Source organism: Drosophila kikkawai, chromosome 3L (genome assembly GCF_030179895.1).
Source record: "Drosophila kikkawai strain 14028-0561.14 chromosome 3L, DkikHiC1v2, whole genome shotgun sequence".
Lineage (NCBI taxonomy): Eukaryota > Metazoa > Arthropoda > Insecta > Diptera > Drosophilidae > Drosophila > Drosophila kikkawai.
Window position 1 is genome coordinate 3,094,572 of NC_091730.1, and position 21,337 is coordinate 3,115,908.

General features: G+C 43.3%; 6 protein-coding genes across 17 annotated transcripts; 2 read left to right on the forward strand and 4 right to left on the reverse strand.

Annotated features, from left to right (window-relative positions):
* Positions 1-1,188: 1,188 nt before the first annotated feature.
* On the forward strand, positions 1,189-1,843 carry Lamtor4 (Late endosomal/lysosomal adaptor, MAPK and MTOR activator 4). Its single transcript, XM_017162896.2, has 2 exons — positions 1,189-1,403; positions 1,462-1,843. The coding sequence occupies exons 1-2, from the start codon at positions 1,258-1,260 to the stop codon at positions 1,679-1,681; spliced, it is 366 nt and encodes a 121-aa protein (XP_017018385.1). The 5' UTR covers positions 1,189-1,257; the 3' UTR covers positions 1,682-1,843.
* Ccz1 (vacuolar fusion protein CCZ1) lies at positions 1,800-3,487 on the reverse strand. Its single transcript, XM_017162894.3, has 4 exons — positions 3,333-3,487; positions 3,178-3,275; positions 2,344-3,113; positions 1,800-2,284 (listed from the first exon to the last, which is right to left on the reverse strand). The coding sequence occupies exons 1-4, from the start codon at positions 3,414-3,416 to the stop codon at positions 1,800-1,802; spliced, it is 1,437 nt and encodes a 478-aa protein (XP_017018383.1). The 5' UTR covers positions 3,417-3,487.
* A 125-nt stretch (positions 3,488-3,612) lies between these two features.
* Positions 3,613-10,413, reverse strand: Ubi-p63E (Polyubiquitin-63E). 5 transcript variants are annotated; one of them, XM_041777342.2, is made up of 2 exons: positions 10,223-10,413; positions 3,613-6,600 (listed from the first exon to the last, which is right to left on the reverse strand). In XM_041777342.2, the coding sequence occupies exon 2, from the start codon at positions 6,587-6,589 to the stop codon at positions 3,842-3,844; it is 2,748 nt and encodes a 915-aa protein (XP_041633276.1). In that variant the 5' UTR covers positions 6,590-6,600; positions 10,223-10,413; the 3' UTR covers positions 3,613-3,841. The 5 variants fall into 5 exon arrangements, with proteins under 5 accessions (XP_041633276.1, XP_070142194.1, XP_017018384.2 ...); XM_070286093.1 differs by lacking the exon at positions 10,223-10,413 and adding an exon at positions 9,943-10,031; XM_017162895.3 differs by lacking the exon at positions 10,223-10,413 and adding an exon at positions 9,059-9,247.
* A 752-nt stretch (positions 10,414-11,165) lies between these two features.
* On the reverse strand, positions 11,166-15,207 carry Atg18a (Autophagy-related 18a). Of its 5 annotated transcripts, none has more exons than XM_017162931.3 (6): positions 14,945-15,207; positions 14,395-14,535; positions 13,162-13,929; positions 12,154-12,312; positions 11,964-12,091; positions 11,166-11,842 (listed from the first exon to the last, which is right to left on the reverse strand). In XM_017162931.3, exons 2-6 carry the CDS (start codon positions 14,463-14,465, stop codon positions 11,622-11,624), a joined length of 1,347 nt encoding a protein of 448 aa, XP_017018420.1. In that variant the 5' UTR covers positions 14,466-14,535; positions 14,945-15,207; the 3' UTR covers positions 11,166-11,621. The 5 variants fall into 5 exon arrangements, with proteins under 5 accessions (XP_017018420.1, XP_017018419.1, XP_017018421.1 ...); XM_017162930.3 differs by having other exon boundaries at positions 14,863-15,207; XM_017162932.3 differs by having other exon boundaries at positions 12,154-12,297; positions 14,863-15,206.
* Positions 15,208-15,306: 99 nt separating this feature from the next.
* Positions 15,307-18,676, forward strand: ERR (estrogen-related receptor). Of its 4 annotated transcripts, none has more exons than XM_070286095.1 (3): positions 15,307-15,445; positions 16,960-17,539; positions 17,600-18,676. In XM_070286095.1, exons 2-3 carry the CDS (start codon positions 16,973-16,975, stop codon positions 18,539-18,541), a joined length of 1,509 nt encoding a protein of 502 aa, XP_070142196.1. In that variant the 5' UTR covers positions 15,307-15,445; positions 16,960-16,972; the 3' UTR covers positions 18,542-18,676. The 4 variants fall into 4 exon arrangements, with proteins under 4 accessions (XP_070142196.1, XP_017018411.1, XP_017018410.1 ...); XM_017162922.3 differs by having other exon boundaries at positions 15,311-15,831; XM_017162921.3 differs by lacking the exon at positions 15,307-15,445 and adding an exon at positions 16,392-16,514.
* Positions 18,654-21,213, reverse strand: Uxs (UDP-xylose synthase). Its single transcript, XM_017162925.3, has 2 exons — positions 20,231-21,213; positions 18,654-19,700 (listed from the first exon to the last, which is right to left on the reverse strand). The coding sequence occupies exons 1-2, from the start codon at positions 21,047-21,049 to the stop codon at positions 19,206-19,208; spliced, it is 1,314 nt and encodes a 437-aa protein (XP_017018414.1). The 5' UTR covers positions 21,050-21,213; the 3' UTR covers positions 18,654-19,205.
* Positions 21,214-21,337: the final 124 nt, after the last annotated feature.

Here is a 21,337-nt window from a genome sequence, read left to right on the forward strand (position 1 = left end):
ATCGGACGGACAGTGAGAGAGAGTTGTAGGTTTACACATTCAGGCGAATCATTCGGAACACAAACCAAATTCACTTTGGGCATGCGAAATCAAAATGTGATCAAAATATGAAATTACAAAAAAATAAAAAAATACAAGCAAAATAAACTTAAAAATAAAAACAAGAGGGAGAACAATTAGTAGGAAACAAGCAGGCGAGAAATTCTTAATTATTTAAGCTAAATAAACAAGAAAAAAATAAATGAAATAAATTAAAATGCATTGTAATTCAGTCGGCATCAGTTTCAGTGTGTATGTGTGTTTGAAATTCTATGCTAAATGTAAAACAGTATAAGAATATAACAGTTTTTAAACCAAAAAAAAAGGGGTTTTTTATTGAATTTTTGGGGGAATATGTATAACAGTTTTTAAATGGGTATTTTATTGCATTTTGAGGGAATATAACAGTTTTTAAACAAAAAACGAGGTTTTTTATTGAATTTTGGAGGAATATAACAGTTTTTAAACAAACAAAAAAACGAGTTTTTAATTAAGTTTTGAGGGAATATAACAGTTTTTAAACAAAAACAAGAAAGAAAGCTAACTTTGGCCAGCCAAAGTTTGTATACCCTTGCAGGTAACAATTAAAATATATCATAACTAAGCCAAAAATGCATTAATTTCGATTCGGAAAGCAGTTTTGTGTTAGTTTTTATTAATTTAAAAAAACTGCATACCAAATTTAAAATTTTAAGATATCAAAATTTTTGGGTATTTTTGCTAATTTTAATGATGTAACCCCTTATCAAATTTCGCAAAAATGGCCAAAAAATCGATTTCTTCCGGACATGTCTAGAAAGATTCGCTTGTTGATGCTGATCAAGAATATATATACTTTATAGGGTCGGAAACGTCTCCTTCACTGCGTTGCAAACTTCTGACTGAAATTATAATACCCTGCAAGGGTATAAAAAAGGGTTTTTATTGAATTTTGGGGGAAGTTGTATTATTTTTGCCATAGGTAAATTTGGAAAATTATTAGAAGTAAAAACGGTGTGTCATTTTCGAAAAATTAATAGAAAAAGTTGTAATATTGCCCCTTTTTGAACATCTTTTCAGCCCAGTAAAAATACAATTTCAAATTATCCGCCTTAAAATATCGGTGTGGCCAGGCTCGTTTTTTCCGCTCAGTATTTTTCGTCCAACTCCAACTGGCCACACTTAGCCAGGGCGTGAGAAAAAGATAAATAAATAAATAAATAGAATATTTCCGTGCCAATGGACAAGGAAAAATCAATTGTGCCCAATCAAATTGGCTACCTGGTGCTAAAGGACGATGGCGCAGTCCTGGAATCCGGCGGGGAGCTCAAGAATGATGAGCACAGCGCCAATGTGATAATGGGCCTGCTCAATCTCACCGAGAGGTGGGGGCCTTAAGTCTGATTATCAGAATGATTCATTTGTTTAAACAAAACATTTCAGCATCGACGAGTCCTTTATGCCGAATAGCAGCTGCGAAAGGATCACCATCGACTACGAGGAGTACTACTACAGCATCTGCATGTCCAACCGCAGGATATACATCGTTAAGATCAGCGGCAGCCAGAATGGTGGCAATACCACCACCGCCACGGCCAGCTCCTCCTCCTCGAACAGCGTGTATAACGATGCCTCCGACAGTGCTGGAGCGGTGCTGGCTTGAAACCCAAACTCGGATGTTCGACCGCCCCCCACTTGCCGTTTCTGCTGGCAACGGGGTGGCAATCTACCACCCAGAACCCACAATTGGCGCACACCCATTCTGTACTTGATTCTCCTTTTTATTTGTCAAAGAATACATCATCTGTAAGCTCCTGTTCGAAAATGCGTCTTGCTTCCTGGGTAACGTCCAGCAGGGTGAACTTGCTGTTGCAAAGGATCACATAATACTGCCGGAAGTTGCAGCGCCTCTTCACAATCCAGTAATCGTTGGTGGTCTTCACCTGCAGCTCCTCGGCGGGGGCACTGTCTTCCAGGTTTTCGGATTTCCCACTGGAATTAGCCAGATCCGCAATGATGCTTAGTACATTGCGAGGGATTCCCCCCTGGGGCAGGTGTCGCTGCATGTTGGTGTGATGCTGCAGGCTCTGTTCGTTGATGAACAAGTACTTGGCTGCCGTTTCGCTGTCATTTGTGTTGCTGTCTGCTGAGCCCACCGCCTCCTTGTTCAGCTCGCTGGCTATGTCGCGGGCCAGCGAGGTCAATTGGCCACTTAAATAAAGGTTTAGTTCATCGTAGAGCTCCTGTTTGGGTGCAGGCTGATCAGCTGGAAAGGGAAGTAAGGAAAGGTTATTAAAAGTAAAAAGAAAATGGCATCAAACTCACCTTCCAGGAACAAACAAAGCGTTATGTGGAGAGCACGATAGATGAGCAGGTAATACGTCTTGGTTTGCTTCTCCACATTCACATAGACCTTCAGGGGCTTATCCTCCCCTTCCTCTTCTAGTTGCCTCACAAATCCTGGCAACTGACTCTCGCTGATGCTCCGCTTGAGCGAGGGACTCACCGCCAGGTTAGAGCTGCTCGCCTCCACTTTCAGTACATTTTGCACTAGATACGAATGCAGGCTATAGAGATCCTCCGGCTGTAGCTTTCCCCCGCAAAGGATCTGCTCCTGGTAGAGCATCACCGTCTCCTTAATAACCGGAAAGGTTTCGGCAAGCATTCCAAAATTCTGGGCCCGCAGAAAGAGGGACTTGTCCAGTGGCATATACTGTATGGAATGCAGCATGTCGATGATATCACAGTGGGCCAGATCCTTTAGGTCCCTGGCGAGGTACTTCTCGTAGAAACCGAGCAGTTCCTGTCCCAGCAGTTCCCTTCGCCGCTCGGCATCCGTTTCTAGGACTCCGTGGGCTGTGAAGGTACCGTGCTGCAGGCAAAACATTCGATAGCATTGCCTTAGGATTGCTCTGTAGATCCTGTCCGAGATCTCTGCTCCCCGGTAGTCATTCACCTCCACGCCCTCCTTCAGGCGCACTTCCTTGGGCACATTGAGCATCATGACCATCCAATATCCTGGTTCTGGCTGGTAAAAGAGTTGAGTGGTTTTCTGGGTGTGCAACGCCTGGCAATCGTCCTCCGAGGTGAAAGTCCTGCAAGCAGACGTAATCTTCATAATAACTCACTTCCCGGGGCAGTTTAAAGTCCATTAAATACCCTGTAAAGCGTATGATGGCCTCGCTAAGACCCACATCCTTGATTTTTGTGTTCAGTTCAATGTCATTCGGATGATAGAACAAAATTTTCTTATGTTCCTGCAAAATATTACTCATTTAGGGGCGTTTCTGGCCAAAGGAAACCACTACACCCACCTCGCCTTCACGCTCCCCGAAGCTGGAGTTGAATACGTAAAGGCTACGCAATGTGACTTCCACGCGCTGCAGTAATTTCGCCATAATTAAAAATTTAATGTGCAAACAAAAACATTTATTTCGGGCAAAACGTAAATAGAGAAAAAGCACTAACGCCTCGCTGTTCCCAAGCCAGGGTTGTCGCATCAAAATAAAAATGGTCTATTTTGGTATTTTTATGCTTATTTTTTCCCGCAACATTTAAATCGCGAAAAAAATACTGCCATTAAAAAACAATAAATTAATTAATCAACAAATGCTTTTTATTTTAATTGTGTGTATTTGTGATTTGAAAGGTGAATTTAGATATATATATAAGGAAAAGCATTAACTAAAGTAATCGTGGCCTGTACTGGAATTTCGAATTTATAATGGCCTCCCTCCGAATCCGTCGTCAATTGCTTGCCTTGATAGTGAGTCGTGAAAAGTTAGTGCATAGAATCTCGTGTTTATTTGGAAATGTGTTCAGCTTAAGCCTGGATTCCTCCGCGGAGACGGAGCACCAAGTGGAGAGTTGACTCCTTCTGGATGTTGTAGTCGGAGAGGGTGCGTCCGTCCTCCAGCTGCTTGCCGGCGAAGATCAAACGCTGCTGATCTGGGGGTATTCCCTCCTTGTCTTGGATTTTGGCCTTCACATTCTCAATGGTGTCGGATGGCTCCACTTCCAGAGTGATGGTCTTTCCAGTCAGGGTCTTCACAAAGATCTGCATTCCTCCGCGCAGACGGAGCACCAAATGCAGGGTGGACTCCTTCTGGATGTTGTAGTCGGACAGGGTGCGTCCGTCCTCCAGCTGCTTGCCGGCGAAGATGAGACGCTGCTGATCTGGGGGGATGCCCTCCTTGTCCTGGATCTTGGCCTTCACATTCTCAATGGTGTCGGATGGCTCCACCTCCAAGGTGATGGTCTTTCCAGTCAGGGTCTTCACGAAGATCTGCATTCCTCCGCGGAGACGGAGCACCAAGTGGAGGGTGGACTCCTTCTGTATGTTGTAGTCGGAGAGGGTGCGGCCATCCTCCAGCTGCTTGCCGGCGAAGATGAGACGCTGCTGATCTGGGGGGATGCCCTCCTTGTCCTGGATCTTGGCCTTCACATTCTCAATGGTGTCGGATGGCTCCACCTCCAAGGTGATGGTCTTTCCAGTCAGGGTCTTCACGAAGATCTGCATTCCTCCGCGCAGACGGAGCACCAAGTGGAGAGTGGACTCCTTCTGAATGTTGTAGTCGGACAGGGTGCGTCCGTCCTCAAGCTGTTTGCCGGCAAAAATGAGACGCTGCTGATCTGGAGGGATTCCCTCCTTGTCCTGGATCTTGGCCTTCACATTCTCAATGGTGTCGGATGGCTCCACTTCGAGGGTGATGGTCTTTCCGGTAAGAGTCTTCACGAAGATCTGCATTCCACCTCGGAGACGGAGCACCAAGTGGAGAGTTGACTCCTTCTGGATGTTGTAGTCGGAGAGGGTGCGTCCGTCCTCCAGCTGCTTGCCGGCGAAGATCAAACGCTGCTGATCTGGAGGGATTCCCTCCTTGTCCTGGATCTTGGCCTTCACATTCTCAATGGTGTCGGATGGCTCCACTTCCAGAGTGATGGTCTTTCCGGTCAGCGTCTTGACAAAGATCTGCATTCCTCCGCGCAGACGGAGCACCAAGTGGAGGGTGGACTCCTTCTGGATGTTGTAGTCGGAGAGGGTGCGTCCGTCTTCCAGCTGCTTGCCAGCGAAGATCAAACGCTGCTGATCTGGAGGGATTCCCTCCTTGTCCTGGATCTTGGCCTTCACATTCTCAATGGTGTCGGATGGCTCCACCTCCAAGGTGATGGTCTTTCCGGTAAGAGTCTTCACAAAGATCTGCATTCCTCCGCGCAGACGGAGCACCAAGTGGAGAGTTGACTCCTTCTGGATGTTGTAGTCTGAGAGGGTGCGGCCATCCTCCAGCTGCTTGCCGGCGAAAATGAGACGCTGCTGATCTGGAGGGATTCCCTCCTTGTCCTGGATCTTGGCCTTCACATTCTCAATGGTGTCGGATGGCTCCACTTCCAGAGTGATGGTCTTTCCAGTAAGAGTCTTCACAAAGATCTGCATTCCTCCGCGCAGACGGAGCACCAAGTGGAGGGTGGACTCCTTCTGGATGTTGTAGTCGGAGAGGGTGCGGCCATCCTCCAGCTGCTTGCCGGCGAAAATGAGACGCTGCTGATCTGGAGGGATTCCCTCCTTGTCCTGGATCTTGGCCTTCACATTCTCAATGGTGTCGGATGGCTCCACCTCCAAGGTGATGGTCTTTCCAGTCAGGGTCTTCACGAAGATCTGCATTCCTCCACGGAGACGAAGCACCAAATGCAAAGTCGACTCCTTCTGAATGTTGTAGTCAGAGAGGGTGCGGCCATCCTCCAGCTGCTTGCCGGCGAAGATCAAACGCTGCTGATCTGGAGGGATTCCCTCCTTGTCCTGGATCTTGGCCTTCACATTCTCAATGGTGTCTGATGGCTCCACCTCCAAGGTGATGGTCTTTCCGGTAAGAGTCTTCACAAAGATCTGCATTCCTCCGCGCAGACGGAGCACCAAGTGGAGGGTGGACTCCTTCTGGATGTTGTAGTCGGAGAGGGTGCGTCCGTCCTCCAGCTGCTTGCCGGCGAAGATCAAACGCTGCTGATCTGGAGGGATTCCCTCCTTGTCCTGGATCTTGGCCTTCACATTCTCAATGGTGTCTGATGGCTCCACCTCCAAGGTGATGGTCTTTCCGGTAAGAGTCTTCACAAAGATCTGCATTCCTCCGCGCAGACGGAGCACCAAGTGGAGGGTGGACTCCTTCTGGATGTTGTAGTCGGAGAGAGTGCGGCCATCCTCCAGCTGCTTGCCGGCGAAAATGAGACGCTGCTGATCTGGAGGGATTCCCTCCTTGTCCTGGATCTTGGCCTTTACATTCTCAATGGTGTCGGATGGCTCCACTTCCAGAGTGATGGTCTTTCCGGTAAGAGTCTTCACGAAGATCTGCATTCCACCTCGGAGACGGAGCACCAAGTGGAGGGTGGACTCCTTCTGGATGTTGTAGTCGGAGAGGGTGCGTCCGTCCTCCAGCTGCTTGCCGGCGAAGATCAAACGCTGCTGATCTGGAGGGATTCCCTCCTTGTCCTGGATCTTGGCCTTCACATTCTCAATGGTGTCCGAAGGTTCAACCTCCAAGGTGATGGTCTTTCCAGTCAAGGTTTTCACAAAGATCTGCATTTCGAATTATTCTGCGAGTAAAAAGTTAAAGTTGGAAAATTAGTAAGAAAGCAGATCAGATCACAGAGCTCAGCCTGGGAGAAAATTACACAATTACTGAATTTTCAGGCCGACTCTATTCGACGGGAGACCCAGGGGTGGAAACGTAGTTGTCAAAGCCTGCTGCCTGCAAGGGGTCAAAGTGCTTTCGTTTCAGGTTCTCTCCCATTTTCGATTCAACGAACAAAGAGAAATGGAGAAACGAAGAAACAAGGGAAACTGAGAAACCTTTGTTCCGTTGCTTTGTCACTTCTTTGTGTCTATGTGTGTGTATGCATACATCGCATACATACAGTTGCGGCAAAAAAAATAGCACCATGACATATATTTTTCATTATTGATTAATTGTTTTATAACTATTCATATATTTAACTTGTTTAAGGCTTTTATTTTTACTTTAGGCTCTAATTTATCGAAATACACTGCAAGTGTCGTCGATAATAACATGAAATTGAAATATTTACATTAAGAATGTGAACGTTGAACATTTTAGGCGGCAACAAAAATAGCACTATTTCAAAAATAACTTAAGAAAACGAAAAAAAACGAAAAAAAATACGGGAAGTTCTGGAATATTTGTATTCATTTGTATTCCTTATCGATATAGTGTATTAATATTTCGTTGTAAAAGCTTTGGCAGCAATGACAGCAGCACAACGTCTCGGCATAGAATTGACCAAGTTTTGACACCTTTCCCGTGGAATACTGCTCCATGATTCTTGAATGGTGGCCCAGAGCTCCTGATTAATCCTTGGTTTTGCATTGGAAACATATTTTTTTACATCAGACCAAAGATTCTCTATCGGGTTTAAGTCTGGAGACTGAGCAGGCCAATCCATTAGGTGAAGGGATCTGTCTTGAAACCACTTAGGAGCTTTCTTGCTGGTATGTTTAGGGTCGTTATCCTGTTGGAAGACCCACAACAACGGTATTTCGTATTCTGCATAAGACAGCATCACTGTTAGCAAAATATCGCAATAGACATGTTGATCCATAATACCTTTTATCCAATGTATTGGACCCACTCCGTAATAAGAAAAGCATGCCCAAACATCCTATGGTCGGATGAAAGCAAAATCGTGCTATTTGGAGGAAGAGGATCTCGATCCTATGTACGGCGACCCCCCAATTCGGAATACCGCCCAAGTTTCACCTGCAAGACCATAAAACACGGTGGAACGAGTATCATGGTTTGGGCATGCTTTTCTTATTACGGAGTGGGTCCAATACATTGGATAAAAGGTATTATGGATCAACATGTCTATTGCGATATTTTGCTAACAGTGATGCTGTCTTATGCAGAATACGAAATACCGTTGTTGTGGGTCTTCCAACAGGATAACGACCCTAAACATACCAGCAAGAAAGCTCCTAAGTGGTTTCAAGACAGATCCCTTCACCTAATGGATTGGCCTGCTCAGTCTCCAGACTTAAACCCGATAGAGAATCTTTGGTCTGATGTAAAAAAATATGTTTCCAATGCAAAACCAAGGATTAATCAGGAGCTCTGGGCCACCATTCAAGAATCATGGAGCAGTATTCCACGGGAAAGGTGTCAAAACTTGGTCAATTCTATGCCGAGACGTTGTGCTGCTGTCATTGCTGCCAAAGCTTTTACAACGAAATATTAATACACTATATCGATAAGGAATACAAATGAATACAAATATTCCAGAACTTCCAGTATTTTTTTTCGTTTTTTTTCGTTTTCTTAAGTTATTTTTGAAATAGTGCTATTTTTGTTGCCGCCTAAAATGTTCAACGTTCACATTCTTAATGTAAATATTTCAATTTCATGTTATTATCGACGACACTTGCAGTGTATTTCGATAAATTAGAGCCTAAAGTAAAAATAAAAGCCTTAAACAAGTTAAATATATGAATAGTTATAAAACAAATAATCAATGAAGAAAAATATATGTCATAGTGCTATTTTTTTTGCCGCAGCTGTACATACCCATTTTTAGTATGTATCCACTGCTGACGTCACAGCAAATGCAATTTGAAAATTTTCCTACGTGGCCCTAATTGCGTTTTTTTTTCTTTAACTGCATGATTTAGTTAATAACTATATGATTTTAGTTAATAACTATTTGCTTTTAGTTAAACTGCACTGACTCACCAATGCAAAATACTCCGAAGTCGATATGCAAGTGTGTGCGTGTAAAACTTCTCGAATTTTCAAATGGCGTCAATGCGTATTTCACAATTGCCAATAAATCTTGGCGAAAAAACAAAAAACACGCAAGTTTTATTTATAAATTTGTTTTTGTTTTGAGGAAAAATCAATGGGAAATGCTATTGCGTGCCAATTTCTAATTTTCGTATTACGCTGAAGGTTGAATAAGAGAAAAAACCCGAACAAAGACCTTGAACTAACGTTTTGCACTATTTTTTCACTGCGTTTTAACACAAAAATTATCTACTTACTTTTGGTGCAACGTTCGTATTTGTAACTTCCTTATTTTATTTTAAACACAAACTGATGAAATATGTAATATTTTCTGGCTTAAGTCGCTGGATTTTTTCCTGCTTGTACTTGCTTCTGCTGTCGTCGATTTGCTTTTAAATATTTTTTCGGGGTAGATATTTCTTTGACAATAGACAGTGTGGCCGCCTTTCAGAAAGAAAACTACCCTATAGAGCTAGAAAAAAAAACATCGGCGATGTATCGATACATCGATGTATCGATTAAAACAAAAATTGGCGCTTAATTCGAATATTTAACTAATTTATATAAAAGAATTTAATTAGAGGAATATTCGGAGCAGAGACCACTTAATCAGTTCTCATGTAAAACCGAAAATATTGTTCTGTAAGTCATGAGTCCTAAGTCCTTTTGTTGAAAGTATAGGGTGTTAAGTAAACCGGAAATGGGCAAAATATTTGATATTGATATGGTTTACAGCCCTCACAAGTCTTCAAATTGCCCAAGTGCGACCTGTATCGGTCGTCCAAGAATTTCTGAGGGAGAATTTTTTCAGGGATTTCTCAAAATCCTATAATTTTGGAAGATATACTCTCAAGTTCACACCGGAAGGTTTGCACAAGTATTTTACTTGTCAGAAAACTTCCAAAGATCTTTAATCTTCAGTGGCATCTTCGATACCAGACATTCAATTTCATTGGGTGATGTTTTTGCAGAAACACATCATCTTTAAGATCACCTTCTCAGCTTTATCAGTGCTCTAGGACTCACACAAGGATCAAGGCTTGAGGGCAACTTTCCAAAAACCTATCAACCTTTCCTAGATGGTCTTTAAGCAAAGCTCAATTTGTTTTTCTTGAAGAAGAAGCTTGAGTTTTCCACTTACCCTGGGTAAAGAATACTTTGATAACTAAAACCAGTCTTTGGCAGCGCGTATACAAAAATATAGCTTAATATTACTAGGTGTATCTAAAGAATATTTCAATGTTATTTAAATTTTTAGATTCTTAGCGACTTGAAGCTCATCAATATTTAAAATATATTCAAAAAGATCAATTCGATATACGTTCTGGTTTGACCGACTGATTCGAATGCTTTGTCTAGATTCTAGAAATCAACATTTGACTTTGAAACTAAATGCTTGGCCATGTTTGATATTTGCTTACCGATAAAGTTAAACGAAATCAGCTTAAATTCGATTTTGAGTGCCGAAAACTATAATTTTTTGTTCAGATATTTTGCACTGTGTTTTTACAACTTTTTGTTAGGCGGCACAATCTTTGTAACTTTCAGCTTGACTGGAAAATTTTGCAGTGAATTTGTGTGATGTGAGGTGTTGAGCGTTGGGACAACGACTGCTGTGACTTGTCTTGGAGACCGGCAGGAAAACCCAACCGGAAATAGCAAACAAAGCAACCCAAAAGCTGCAGGCATCTGCATGTTTCTCAGGACTGTGTGCTGTATTTTGATTATTCTAGACTAAATAACAAATTGTTTTAATTTTTCTTACAGTTTTTGTTAAGGCAGGGAACATTTAATTATTAATTTTTTGAATTTTCTAATAAAATTCTTGAATTAATATAAAAAACATTAAATGTTTAAATAAGATCCCCAACTTGTTCCTTAGCTAACCCTTATTTTTATAACTATTAAACTATTAAAAATATTTCAAAAATATATAAAATTCCCCTTGAACCCACTTGAAAAAGATTTCAATTTTGTTTTAATTCAAATAATTTATTGAATACAATAAAGTAGCGTATGAGTTTCGTTTGTAAACGTGTTTTCTTTTCTGTTTTGTATTTATTTATATATAATATATTATGTTCTAAAATATTTGACTTTGTACAAAATATATCCTATATCATATATGCCGAAAATTGTTCCTCCATTGCGCGCACTCGCCGATATTTTCGAATTTTGGGTGTGTGTGTTTTTTTCACTCTTGTCTGTCGTTTTGCTGAATGTTTGATTTCTAATTGAAGATTAAATATGTTTTGATTTGAAAACAAATAGCCAGGCGAGATCAATGGATTCGGTGGTGGATTGTCAAGGGATGAATAAAAATAATAAATTTAAAAAATAAAATAAATAAATACATGAAAGCTGTAAATTTTCAATTAATTTGCAAAGGCCATTTGTTTATTTTGATATAAAAAGGCAGGCAACTGAAAATATCAAAGAAATATAAATCGTTTTAAATTAATTAACAACTAACTTAGGAGTGTAATGACAAAAAGCATTTTCCTAATCCAAACGGAGGAGGGAGGAGGAGGCTTAAAACTATAAAAAATTGCTTTGGGGGGTAGATGGATACAAAGGAATTGTTGCTGTTACAAAAAACGAGGAAGAATCGTCGCTGACAACGTTAAGATCTAAATTAAGTCTATGACCTATTTTTATTTACTTAAATACGCTTGACGCCACACAGAACCACCGTTGTCGTCGCTAAATCATCACTATATCGTCGCCAAGCATCATCGCAATCACTTTAGCATCATCGTCCTTAGTACTTTGAGGAGTGAGTTTCGTTCATCAACATCTTCTCTGCCTCTCTTGCTCCTTCTAGGCGGAGTTGGAGGAGGCGCCGCCGGCTGGCTCGTCCCCCTTCACGGCCGACGCATAGGAGCCACCGGGCTTGTCACCGCCGGAAGACGGCGCCGCCGCTGCTACTGACTTGCCATCGTTGCTACCTCCGGCATTGCCTGCTCCTCCGCCCGGCGGAACGCCTGCTGCTCCGCCAATGCTTACGCCACTGTTAAGGCCTAGAGTTTGAGGTGAATCAACTAGAGAATTTGTTTTCGGTTGGTGTGGGGTTTTTGGTTTCGGGATTTTGTGTGTGTGTGTGTGTGGGTGAGTGTGTGGTGGAGGTGTGTTTTTGCGGGAAGAGCGAGTCTGTTTAAGCACCTTTGATATCCATGGCATAGTGATCCTCCATCCGCAGGTCGTGCCTCTTAATTAGCTGGCACTCTGCGCCCTCCACAGCGGGTATGGAATACACATACAGGTATCCATCCTGCGAGGCAATTAGCAGTCTGCAAAGGTCAAGGAAATTTCAAGGAATTAGTCTGGTATAAAAGGTATTCCAAGGACTTACCTTAACTGCTTCTGTATCGTGGTGATGGCGCACATCCTGCGTACTCCCGCCTCCGCAAGGGTAACCGATGCGAACGCCCGTCCCTGGCTAAACACGTCGGTCACCTGCGTGGGCAGGTAGCTGGTGACCGTTTTGCTCAAGAATCTAAAAAACGAGTAACTTGCATGAGAGAGTAGATTTTGGTGAGTGGTTCGAGTTGTGGTTGTTGTTGTTGAGGTGGTTGTTTCGTGTTTTTCGGGTGGTGTTTCGCAAAATGAAAGAAAAGAAAAATAGATAAATGTCAAAATGCCAAAACACGACGGGAAACAAAAGAAAAGAAAATTTAAATTCCTACAAAATTTTCAATTAAAGATTAAAAAAAGGAATCCCCCTAGTTTGCTTAACAATTCCATGCAATTTACTAAGTATAAAACATTATTTTTTAATATATTTATATATTTTTCCAAAGGTTTTTGATACGCTTAACACGAATCCGGCCTCAGAAGTGAGATTTTCCAGATTTTTTCTTAATTTTTTGCTTGTCTAATATAATTTTATCCTATATTTCTTTATGTTGCCTTCAGATTTTTTTTTTAAATTCAAGTTTTCTTTATGAATTTAAATGTTAAAATGAAAAAACAATAGTTATAATATAAATTCTATATAAATTTTGTTTATATTTTTATGTTGAATTTTTAAAGTATTTTGAATGTAAATGCTTTTATTTTGGATGAGTTTAATTTAACAAGAAAGTTACGACAAATGAAACAAATAATTAAAAATAAATGTATAATTCGGTTTATAAATACATCAAACTGTGAATAGATGTAACCTTGGAATAAGGCCCCCCCACATAAATGATAACTCTTTGATTGAATGAATGATTTAAAAGTAAACAGCGATTGTGTACACCCCACACCTTTAACATTGACCTTTGGCCTTAACCGCACAGTAAATATACAAAAACTAACTACAAAAAAAAAACAGAAGCAGAAACAAAAGTAGAGACTAGAATCCAACACCGCTTACCCCATCCAATCATCGCTCGTTTGCTTGCCGCCATGGCCCTCGGCCGTCTCTGTGGCGCTTCGATCCAGCCGGAAGATGTGCACCGTCTCCGTATTGGAGCTGGATACCAGATACTCGGCGCACGTGCTGAACGACAGCGAAACAATGGACACACACCGCTTGAGGCCACGCCGCAGCTCAAAGAGTCGACTGCCATCCTGGGAGCTAAACACCCGAATCACAGTGCCGCGCTCGCTGGCCGTGGCTATTTCCGTGCCCGAGGGACTGAAGGCCAATGCCGCCAGTGGTGTATCGTGGGCGGGAATCATGGTCTTGGCATGCAAGTTGATGGCATCGAAGATCTGGACCTCGCCGGCAGTCACGCTGCCCGGATAGGCCAGATAGCAGTGTTCCGAGGATGAGGAGAGGGCGCACAGACCCTGCGGATTGCATGGAGTATCCCGGATGGTGTGCACCACCTTCATGTCCTGGATATTGTGGATGTACAGTGACTCCTCCAGGCAGACAATCAAACGCTCACGATTCAGTTTCACCGCCAGTATAGAGTTGGCATACGAATAGTTGCAAATCTCGCTCTGCTTCTTGAAGTGGCACACCTTCAGCTTGCGGGGAGCACGCTGCGAAACGATGGCCACCAGGGAGCTCTCGAAGAGTCGCTCAATGAGTAGCAGCTCATCGCTCTTTGTGTGGTAGATCTTGTCCAGCGTGGAGTCCACAGAGCCCAGGCTGTACAGGCTGTAGCCGCCGCTCGTAGCTACGGCCAAAGATCTGAAGGAGGGTTAAAATAATAAAATAATTAGGAAGAATTCAACAATAATGGATAAATCTCAAGGGAAACCAAGGTTAAGCCATCAAGTTTTTAAAGGGAAAAGGTAGAGATTTTTAAAAAGATCATTTTATTTTTAAAAACTCTCCATAAAGAAGTAGCCTAAAGTGTGTTTTTAATTTGAATTACTTTTAAATCTTTTAAAATCGGTAAACTATATCCTTTTGATTTCATACTTAGTAATATTTTTTAAGAAATAAATTAAAATGAAATAAATTACGTGGTTTTCGAAATTATTTCGTAGTTTCTCCTCTAATAGAGGCTTCAAAGTCTCCACAAAATTTATACAGAACTCTCCAGTCTCCAGGAGCGCTTTAACTGCTGCCTTAACACTTCCATTTCCTTTAAACATCCTTTATTTGAGCTCCCTTTTAGTCCTATATCCACAATATGTCCCCTTTGCTTACGTTATGTTCTGGTTAAAGTTGACAAACACTTCCCCCGCATCCACGTCGGTGCGCCCGAGCAGGCTCATCATGGTGGCCGTGTGTGTGTGCGTGCGTGCGTGAGTGTGGGTGTCGGATGGGGAGGGGCTGAAGCTGAATATCCTGCAACAGATTGGAGGATACAAATATTAAACTTTCGATTGTGTTTCTGTGATATTGCAACACCGATCCGCACGGGAACGCGGATTGCGCATTACGGAATGGCGAATGGCGCAAACAAAGCGTGGGGCGAGCGACGAGCAAATAAATATGTTAATAAATACAATAACAAACTTTGCACGAGTGTGCGTGTCTGTGTGGGTGTGCGAATGTGTGTACACTATTTGGGCTGCTGATAAAAGCAACAACAACAAACAAACACACACACAATCACACAGAGGTACACGCATACTGGCGAATTCTACGTGACTGGGAATCGTTTATTTTTACCTCTTTGTTGCGCTGTCGCCTCTAGTTCGACCGTTTAACTATTTGCAGGACACCGCACACGAGTTCTTGTTGATTTACTTACTGCAGCTACGTAATATTTAATAATATTTTGGTGTTTTTTTTTCTGTCGCGCAATTGTTTTTGTTTTGATTCGCCCCTTTGTTTCCACCCACCCGCCTGTGTGGGGTTGCCTGCCGCTGCTGTGTGTGGTGACCTGCGTCGATTGCCCGTCCACCTAACGCCTCTTAGTTGCACATTTCCCGAGTAAAGCCCACAATTTGTTAAAATTGCAATTTTTGTCTTTTACAATGTGCAGTGTGGTCCTTTCTGAATTCCTAAAATAAGCCAGAAAATCGAATTTCCTTAAGCGGCAGCTGGTCATACTGAAATCGTTCGACTTTCAGGCTGCCAGACTGTTTCTGAAGATATCGATATATCGATAGACCTGTCACATACCCAAGTCCGTGCGTGCCAGCCCTGGTTCACAATAAAAAAATAAAATTACATTTTAATCTTTCTAATATGCAAATATACCCCCAAATTCCGGCGAAAACAGGCTGGAGACAATAAAAACAACCGCAAGGCATGTGACGTGAACGCAATCGAAGTACATTTCGTGCCTTTCCGAGTGCTAACTCCCAGTCTGGACGCACAAAATCGATGCAGATGCTGTCTGCATCGCCCAATCTTATGGAAAATGCATTAAATAAATCGCCAACCGAAAGCAATAAAAGCTAAAAAGAATAATCAGTTTATTAAAAATAAACTCCAGCGCGTGGAAGATTAGTTCCAAAACTCTAGTTTCGAAAGATGCAGACAGACAACAAAAGCAATAACAAAGTGCTCGAATAGAACCAAAATACCACACACACACAGACAACCGCGGAGGCCAACACACACACACACACCAATATGTATTGATGTTGCCAATCGCTGCTGATTACACAAAGATCCTCAAAAATACTTTATGTAAGTATGTAAACAGATACGGACAGGCCCACCTTGGGCCTTAATCGCCTGGCGGCTGATAAGCAGACAGTGCGCTTATCTTTCATCTGCAACCTGGCCGACGTAGTAGTCCGCTGTCTGCTACTCTACACACAACTACTGCCCCCCATTGTCTTTGCCAGCGCGCGTTTTATACCCTTACTCGGGGGGTGCTGTGATTTTTTGGGGAGCTCTGTAATGGGTTGCCTTTTAAATGGGATTTAATTTACATTTTTTTGTATTTAATTTTTTTAAATATGTAGCTGGAAAGTATTAAATTATTTACTGGGTATTAAATAAATTTATAATGTATAAATTATATTATTTATATAAATTTATTTATAAACCTTTTTAAATTTCTTTTAAAAATACCCTTTCTTTTTAAAATCATTTCTTTTAATTTCTGAAAAGATATTTCATTATATGATAAACACCTTGGAAGGGTATTTGCTTTTCGATATCCACACTTATTTTTCCCTTTTAAGTTTGTTGTTGTGACCGTTTTGCTATCAGCGTCAGCTCCATGCGTCGTGATTTGTAGTACCGTTAGCCCGGTAGGTACTCCACGCACAGTACCGTTATCGCACTCCGTGTGCGCTGTTCACTTCCAGTTCTGTTCCGTACTTTTCCATCGCCCCAACGATGAAGTTTTACGAAGGAGAAGGGTACGAGAAGAGAGGGATTTGGAGAACCCATTGCACTATGTGCGCCGTTTGCCCAGCTTAATTACAATTACAATTACATTTTGCATTCATTAGGCATTCCGGTGACCAGCTTTCCGTGCGCCAAGTCCGCACAGTAGGCAAATCTCCAGCTATCACCGATAAGCACAGTTAGAATTCGCAGTGTCCCCCGGTTTGGAGCAACTTGAACCACTGTTAGGCAGCGCGTACTATTTGACTTTTAGCTAAATGCTATCTATTGCTCAGTGATTTGACAATTTTTTTAAGTGTTTCCCACAGAAGCAACCCTTTAATTGCTTGGTTTTTTGAATTATTAACAATTCTTGGCGTAATAATATGATAAAAATTTAAATTTTAAAATTTTCCAATTACTTTTCCATATTTTCAAGTGTTTTTTAAAATAACAATCTCCTCTTTCTCCCCACAGCCAACGCTCGAATATGTCTGACGGCGTCAGCATCTTGCACATCAAGCAGGAGGTGGACACTTCCTCCGCTGGCGGCGGAGCCTCCTGCTTTAGTCCCAGTTCCAAGCCCACAACAACCACGCAAAGCAGCAGCAATGGCATGAAGTCCTCGCCTTCTGTTTCACCGGAGCGGCAGCTCTGCAGCTCCACCACTTCCCTATCCTGTGATCTGCACAATGTCTCGCTGAGCAATGATGGTGATAGTCTTAAGGGTGGCGGAACGGGCAGTGGCACCAGCGGCGGCGGAGGAGTTGTAAATAGTGCCAATGGAGGTAATGCCACTAATACCAGCGCCGGAACTGGATCCGGCTCTGTGCGGGATGAGCTGCGCCGCCTGTGCCTGGTGTGTGGCGATGTGGCCAGCGGTTTCCACTATGGCGTGGCCAGCTGTGAGGCCTGCAAGGCCTTCTTTAAGCGCACCATCCAGGGCAACATTGAGTACACCTGCCCGGCGAACAACGAGTGCGAGATAAACAAGCGAAGGCGCAAGGCCTGCCAGGCGTGTCGCTTCCAAAAGTGTCTGCTCATGGGCATGCTCAAGGTGACACCGAGAGACCCACCTTTGCTTCAATTTACTGACTTTACTTACTTACTTTTACAGGAGGGTGTGCGCTTGGATAGAGTACGAGGAGGTAGGCAAAAGTACCGGCGGAATCCCGTATCCAATTCGTACCAGACGATGCAGTTGCTCTACCAGTCCAACACCACCTCGCTGTGCGATGTGAAAATACTGGAAGTGCTCAACTCGTACGAGCCGGATGCTTTGAGCGTTCAGACGCCGCAGCAACAGCAGGTGCACACGACAACAACGTCGACAACGACGACCAGTGGGAATGATGAGGCCTCCTCCTCGTCGGGCAGCATCAAGCTAGAGTCTAGCAGTGTCTCGGCTGTCACACCAACCAATGGGACTTGCATTTTCCAAAACAATAACCACAACGATCCCAATGAGATCTTGAGCGTGCTGAGCGACATCTACGACAAGGAGCTAGTCAGCGTGATTGGCTGGGCCAAGCAGATACCCGGCTTCATTGATTTACCCCTCAACGATCAGATGAAGCTTCTGCAGGTGTCGTGGGCGGAGATATTGACGCTGCAACTGACATTTCGTTCGCTGCCGTTCAACGGCAAACTCTGCTTTGCCACGGACGTCTGGATGGACGAGCTGCTGGCCAAAGAGTGTGGCTACACGGAGTTTTACTACCACTGCGTGCAGATAGCTCAACGCATGGAGAGGATATCGCCGCGCAGGGAGGAATACTTTCTGCTAAAGGCTCTGTTGCTGGCCAATTGTGACATTCTGCTGGATGATCAGAGCTCGCTGCGCGCCTTCCGTGACACGATTCTCAATTCTCTGAACGATGTGGTCTACCTGCTGCGTCATTCTTCGGCTGTGTCGCATCAGCAACAGTTGCTACTGCTGCTGCCGTCGCTTAGGCAGGCAGACGATATACTCCGACGTTTCTGGCGAGGAATTGCTCGTGACGAGGTCATCACCATGAAGAAACTGTTTCTGGAGATGCTCGAGCCGCTGGCCAGGTGAAAAAACAGAAAACAGATCTAGCTGATAAGCAAATAGGTGCAAATATAGTCATAGCTTAGATTAAGCGTAGGGATAAGCCATGTACATAGATAGTAAAAATACTGGTGGGGCCTAAGATTAGTTGGCAGAGAAGAACCTCTGGTTTTTTTAATGGGTCTACAAAGCTACACAGAAACTGAAAAACCGAACCCTACTTATACCTAGAATCTGGGGGGTAACTGGATAACTACCCTTAAGGTCTTAGTAGTAGTAACTTTTCTATAGAAAGGATTGTTAGTTACACATTAACTTAATTCCAGTCCCACTCCCAGTGTTATTTACCTCCTGGTCAAAGCAATAGCACTGCAGTTGTATAAAAAAATAAATTTCTGTACTAATAATTTGTTTTTCTTTGTTTGTGGGCAAGTATTTCTTAATTTGTGGTCTTGGTTTGTGAAATAAAGTTTCTGTGACTATTTAAATTACAATTTAGCTTGCGTAAAAAAACTAAAATAAAGTAATATACAGTTTGCAGTGCGTTAACATTGAACCCTAAACTTAAACCTAAAACTTTTAAAGATTTCAGATTTCACGTGGTCCTTACTAGGCTTACAATTAGTGCTATCGTTGGTCATATTTACATTTTGCAGACTAGAGACATTGCATCAAAGCTATATAAACCCACTTAAGGCGTATCAAAGTACTTGTTGGAGCTCTCTTGGAAGCGATCGCTGCGCGCCAGCTCGTTGCGGAAATAGGCTATGGTCCTTTGGAGGCCCGTCTCCAGCGGTACCTTGGGTTCCCACTGCAAATACTGGCGGGCACGCGTTATGTCCGGCTTCCTACGCTGCGGATCATCCTCCATGGCCTTCGTTTGCCTTATTACACTTGGTCCGCCGACCTGTTTTTTGATTATCTGCGCAAACTCGCCAATGGTTTGCTCCACGGGATTCCCCAAATTCACCGGCTGCGTGTAGTTGGAACTCATCAAGGCTATAAGTCCGTCCACCAAATCCGAGACGTACTGGAAGGAGCGGGTTTGCTTGCCATTCCCATAAACCGTGATGGTCTCGTTTCTCAGGGCCTGGAGTATAAAGTTGGACACCACACGGCCATCGTTCATATGCATCCTGGGTCCATACGTGTTGAAGATGCGCGCCACACGCACTTGAACCTTTTCCTAGGAGAGGAGAGCAAAGAAAGCAGAACAGAAAAAGCTATTAGTTCGATTGGTTTGTGGTCAGCGGCTGGGAGATTGGAAATCTTATCTCGTGACAAGCAAAAGTGTTCGTTCAAGCGGAGAGCCCATCAATTAATGGCATTCCAATTGAGATCATTTAATGCCTGACTGCAGATGGAATCAGGAAAGAACTGCTATGGTTCTGGATATCAGTTGGTTTTCTTTATTTGATGGTGTGATTTGCATTATTGTATGGAATGTAACCTCGTTTTTTACAGGAAATTTAATAACTATTTTTCGTTTAAAAGAAAAATTCTTCGGAAATTATTAGTATTTCATTTTAGGTGCCAACTTTGGGATTTTTCAAGATTAGAAACCCATTTCTGGGCCACAAAACATGAAGGTGATGAAATTCCAACAAGCAACAGTCACCCACTGATAATATGGCCAGGGAATCACAGACTTAATGGCTTTGTAAAAGTCATTATGACACAGTTATGTACATACATATAAAGAACATTACATCTCACCTGCTTGGCATAGGCATAGCTCAGAGTTTCGGAGACGCGCTTGCCCTCGTCATAGCAGGCCCTCGGACCGATGGGATTCACGTGACCCCAATAGGTCTCCGGCTGTGGATGCACTGTGGGATCTCCATACACCTCTGAGGTGCTGGCAATCAATACCTTGGCCATCACCCGCTTGGCCAGGCCCAGCACATTGATGGTGCCCATGGTGTTGGTCTTGATGGTCTTGACCGGATTGTACATGTAGTGGGGCGGCGAGGCTGGCGATGCCAAATGGTAAATCTCATCGATCTCGATGAACAACGGATTCACAATGTCGTGATGGATCAGCTCAAAGTTCTCATGTCCCAGCCAGTGCTCCACATTCCGCTTACGTCCCGTAAAGAAGTTATCCACCACAATGACCTCGTGACCCTGAACCATCAGATCATCGACTAGGTGAGAGCCCACGAAACCAGCTCCGCCGGTGATGAGGATTCGCTTTCTGTTCTTGTAGTTAAGGTACTTGACCTTCTGGTATTTGCGCGGCGTGCTGGTCTGTAGACTACGGATTTGTTCCTCCAACTGGGCCAAGTGTTCCCGGGTGCGCTGCAGCTCCTCCTTTTGCTCACGGATCAGGGAGCTCTGCTCTTCGTAGGCCATCTGCAGGCTACGATGCAGTGGACTCTCGGTGGGCGGCCAGCGGGCCTGCACTTCCTCGCCAGCCGAAAAGGAAGGCATTCCGCCAGCCGAAACGCTAACAGCCCTGTACAAATAGACCAGAAGGAGCAGAGCCAAAACGGCGGCGGCCACGATCTTCAGGCGCTTCTTGGTGGCAGTCATCGCAGAGGGAGGGAGTCGGTGTCGCAGCTGCCGGAGGTTGAGTGATGCGGGGTCCCAGTGCTTATCAGCGACTGAAATCGCCACATTGCATGCTACGTCGGGCTCTATATAAACTAATACGAAACTAATCCAAACAATACGCCGAACAATGTTATCAAAATCAGTGTGGCCAGATGGCGGGTATTCAGAAACTCCAAAAAGATAAAAAATAAATAAAATAAAGTAAATAATTTTGTATCTACAAAAAATTAATAGAAAGAAAAATTTAGGTTTGTAAAATAAATAATT

What these genes read in the sequence shown, in the direction of transcription:
- ERR (XM_017162921.3), top strand. Translation starts at nt 16,492, where the DNA reads ATGAAGTTTTACGAAGGAGAAGG. An exon ending in AAGTTTTACGAAGGAGAAGG is followed by an intron (nt 16,515 to 16,959) that starts GTACGAGAAGAG and finishes TTCTCCCCACAG; the next exon opens with CCAACGCTCGAATATGTCTG. An exon ending in TGCTCATGGGCATGCTCAAG is followed by an intron (nt 17,540 to 17,599) that starts GTGACACCGAGA and finishes TTACTTTTACAG; the next exon opens with GAGGGTGTGCGCTTGGATAG.
- Uxs (XM_017162925.3), bottom strand. Translation starts at nt 21,049, where the DNA reads ATGACTGCCACCAAGAAGCGCCTGAAGATCGTGGCCGCCGCCGTTTTG. An exon ending in GCTATGCCTATGCCAAGCAG is followed by an intron (nt 19,701 to 20,230) that starts GTGAGATGTAAT and finishes CTCCTCTCCTAG; the next exon opens with GAAAAGGTTCAAGTGCGTGT.
- Ubi-p63E (XM_041777342.2), bottom strand. Translation starts at nt 6,589, where the DNA reads ATGCAGATCTTTGTGAAAACCTTGACTGGAAAGACCATCACCTTGGAG.
- Lamtor4 (XM_017162896.2), top strand. Translation starts at nt 1,258, where the DNA reads ATGGACAAGGAAAAATCAATTGTGCCCAATCAAATTGGCTACCTGGTG. An exon ending in CTGCTCAATCTCACCGAGAG is followed by an intron (nt 1,404 to 1,461) that starts GTGGGGGCCTTA and finishes AAAACATTTCAG; the next exon opens with CATCGACGAGTCCTTTATGC.
- Ccz1 (XM_017162894.3), bottom strand. Translation starts at nt 3,416, where the DNA reads ATGGCGAAATTACTGCAGCGCGTGGAAGTCACATTGCGTAGCCTTTAC. An exon ending in GCCATCATACGCTTTACAGG is followed by an intron (nt 3,114 to 3,177) that starts GTATTTAATGGA and finishes GTCTGCTTGCAG; the next exon opens with GACTTTCACCTCGGAGGACG. An exon ending in GCTTTGTTTGTTCCTGGAAG is followed by an intron (nt 2,285 to 2,343) that starts GTGAGTTTGATG and finishes TTCCCTTTCCAG; the next exon opens with CTGATCAGCCTGCACCCAAA.
- Atg18a (XM_017162931.3), bottom strand. Translation starts at nt 14,465, where the DNA reads ATGATGAGCCTGCTCGGGCGCACCGACGTGGATGCGGGGGAAGTGTTT. An exon ending in ACGAGCGATGATTGGATGGG is followed by an intron (nt 12,313 to 13,161) that starts GTAAGCGGTGTT and finishes CTCTCATGCAAG; the next exon opens with TTACTCGTTTTTTAGATTCT. An exon ending in ACGATACAGAAGCAGTTAAG is followed by an intron (nt 12,092 to 12,153) that starts GTAAGTCCTTGG and finishes TGACCTTTGCAG; the next exon opens with ACTGCTAATTGCCTCGCAGG.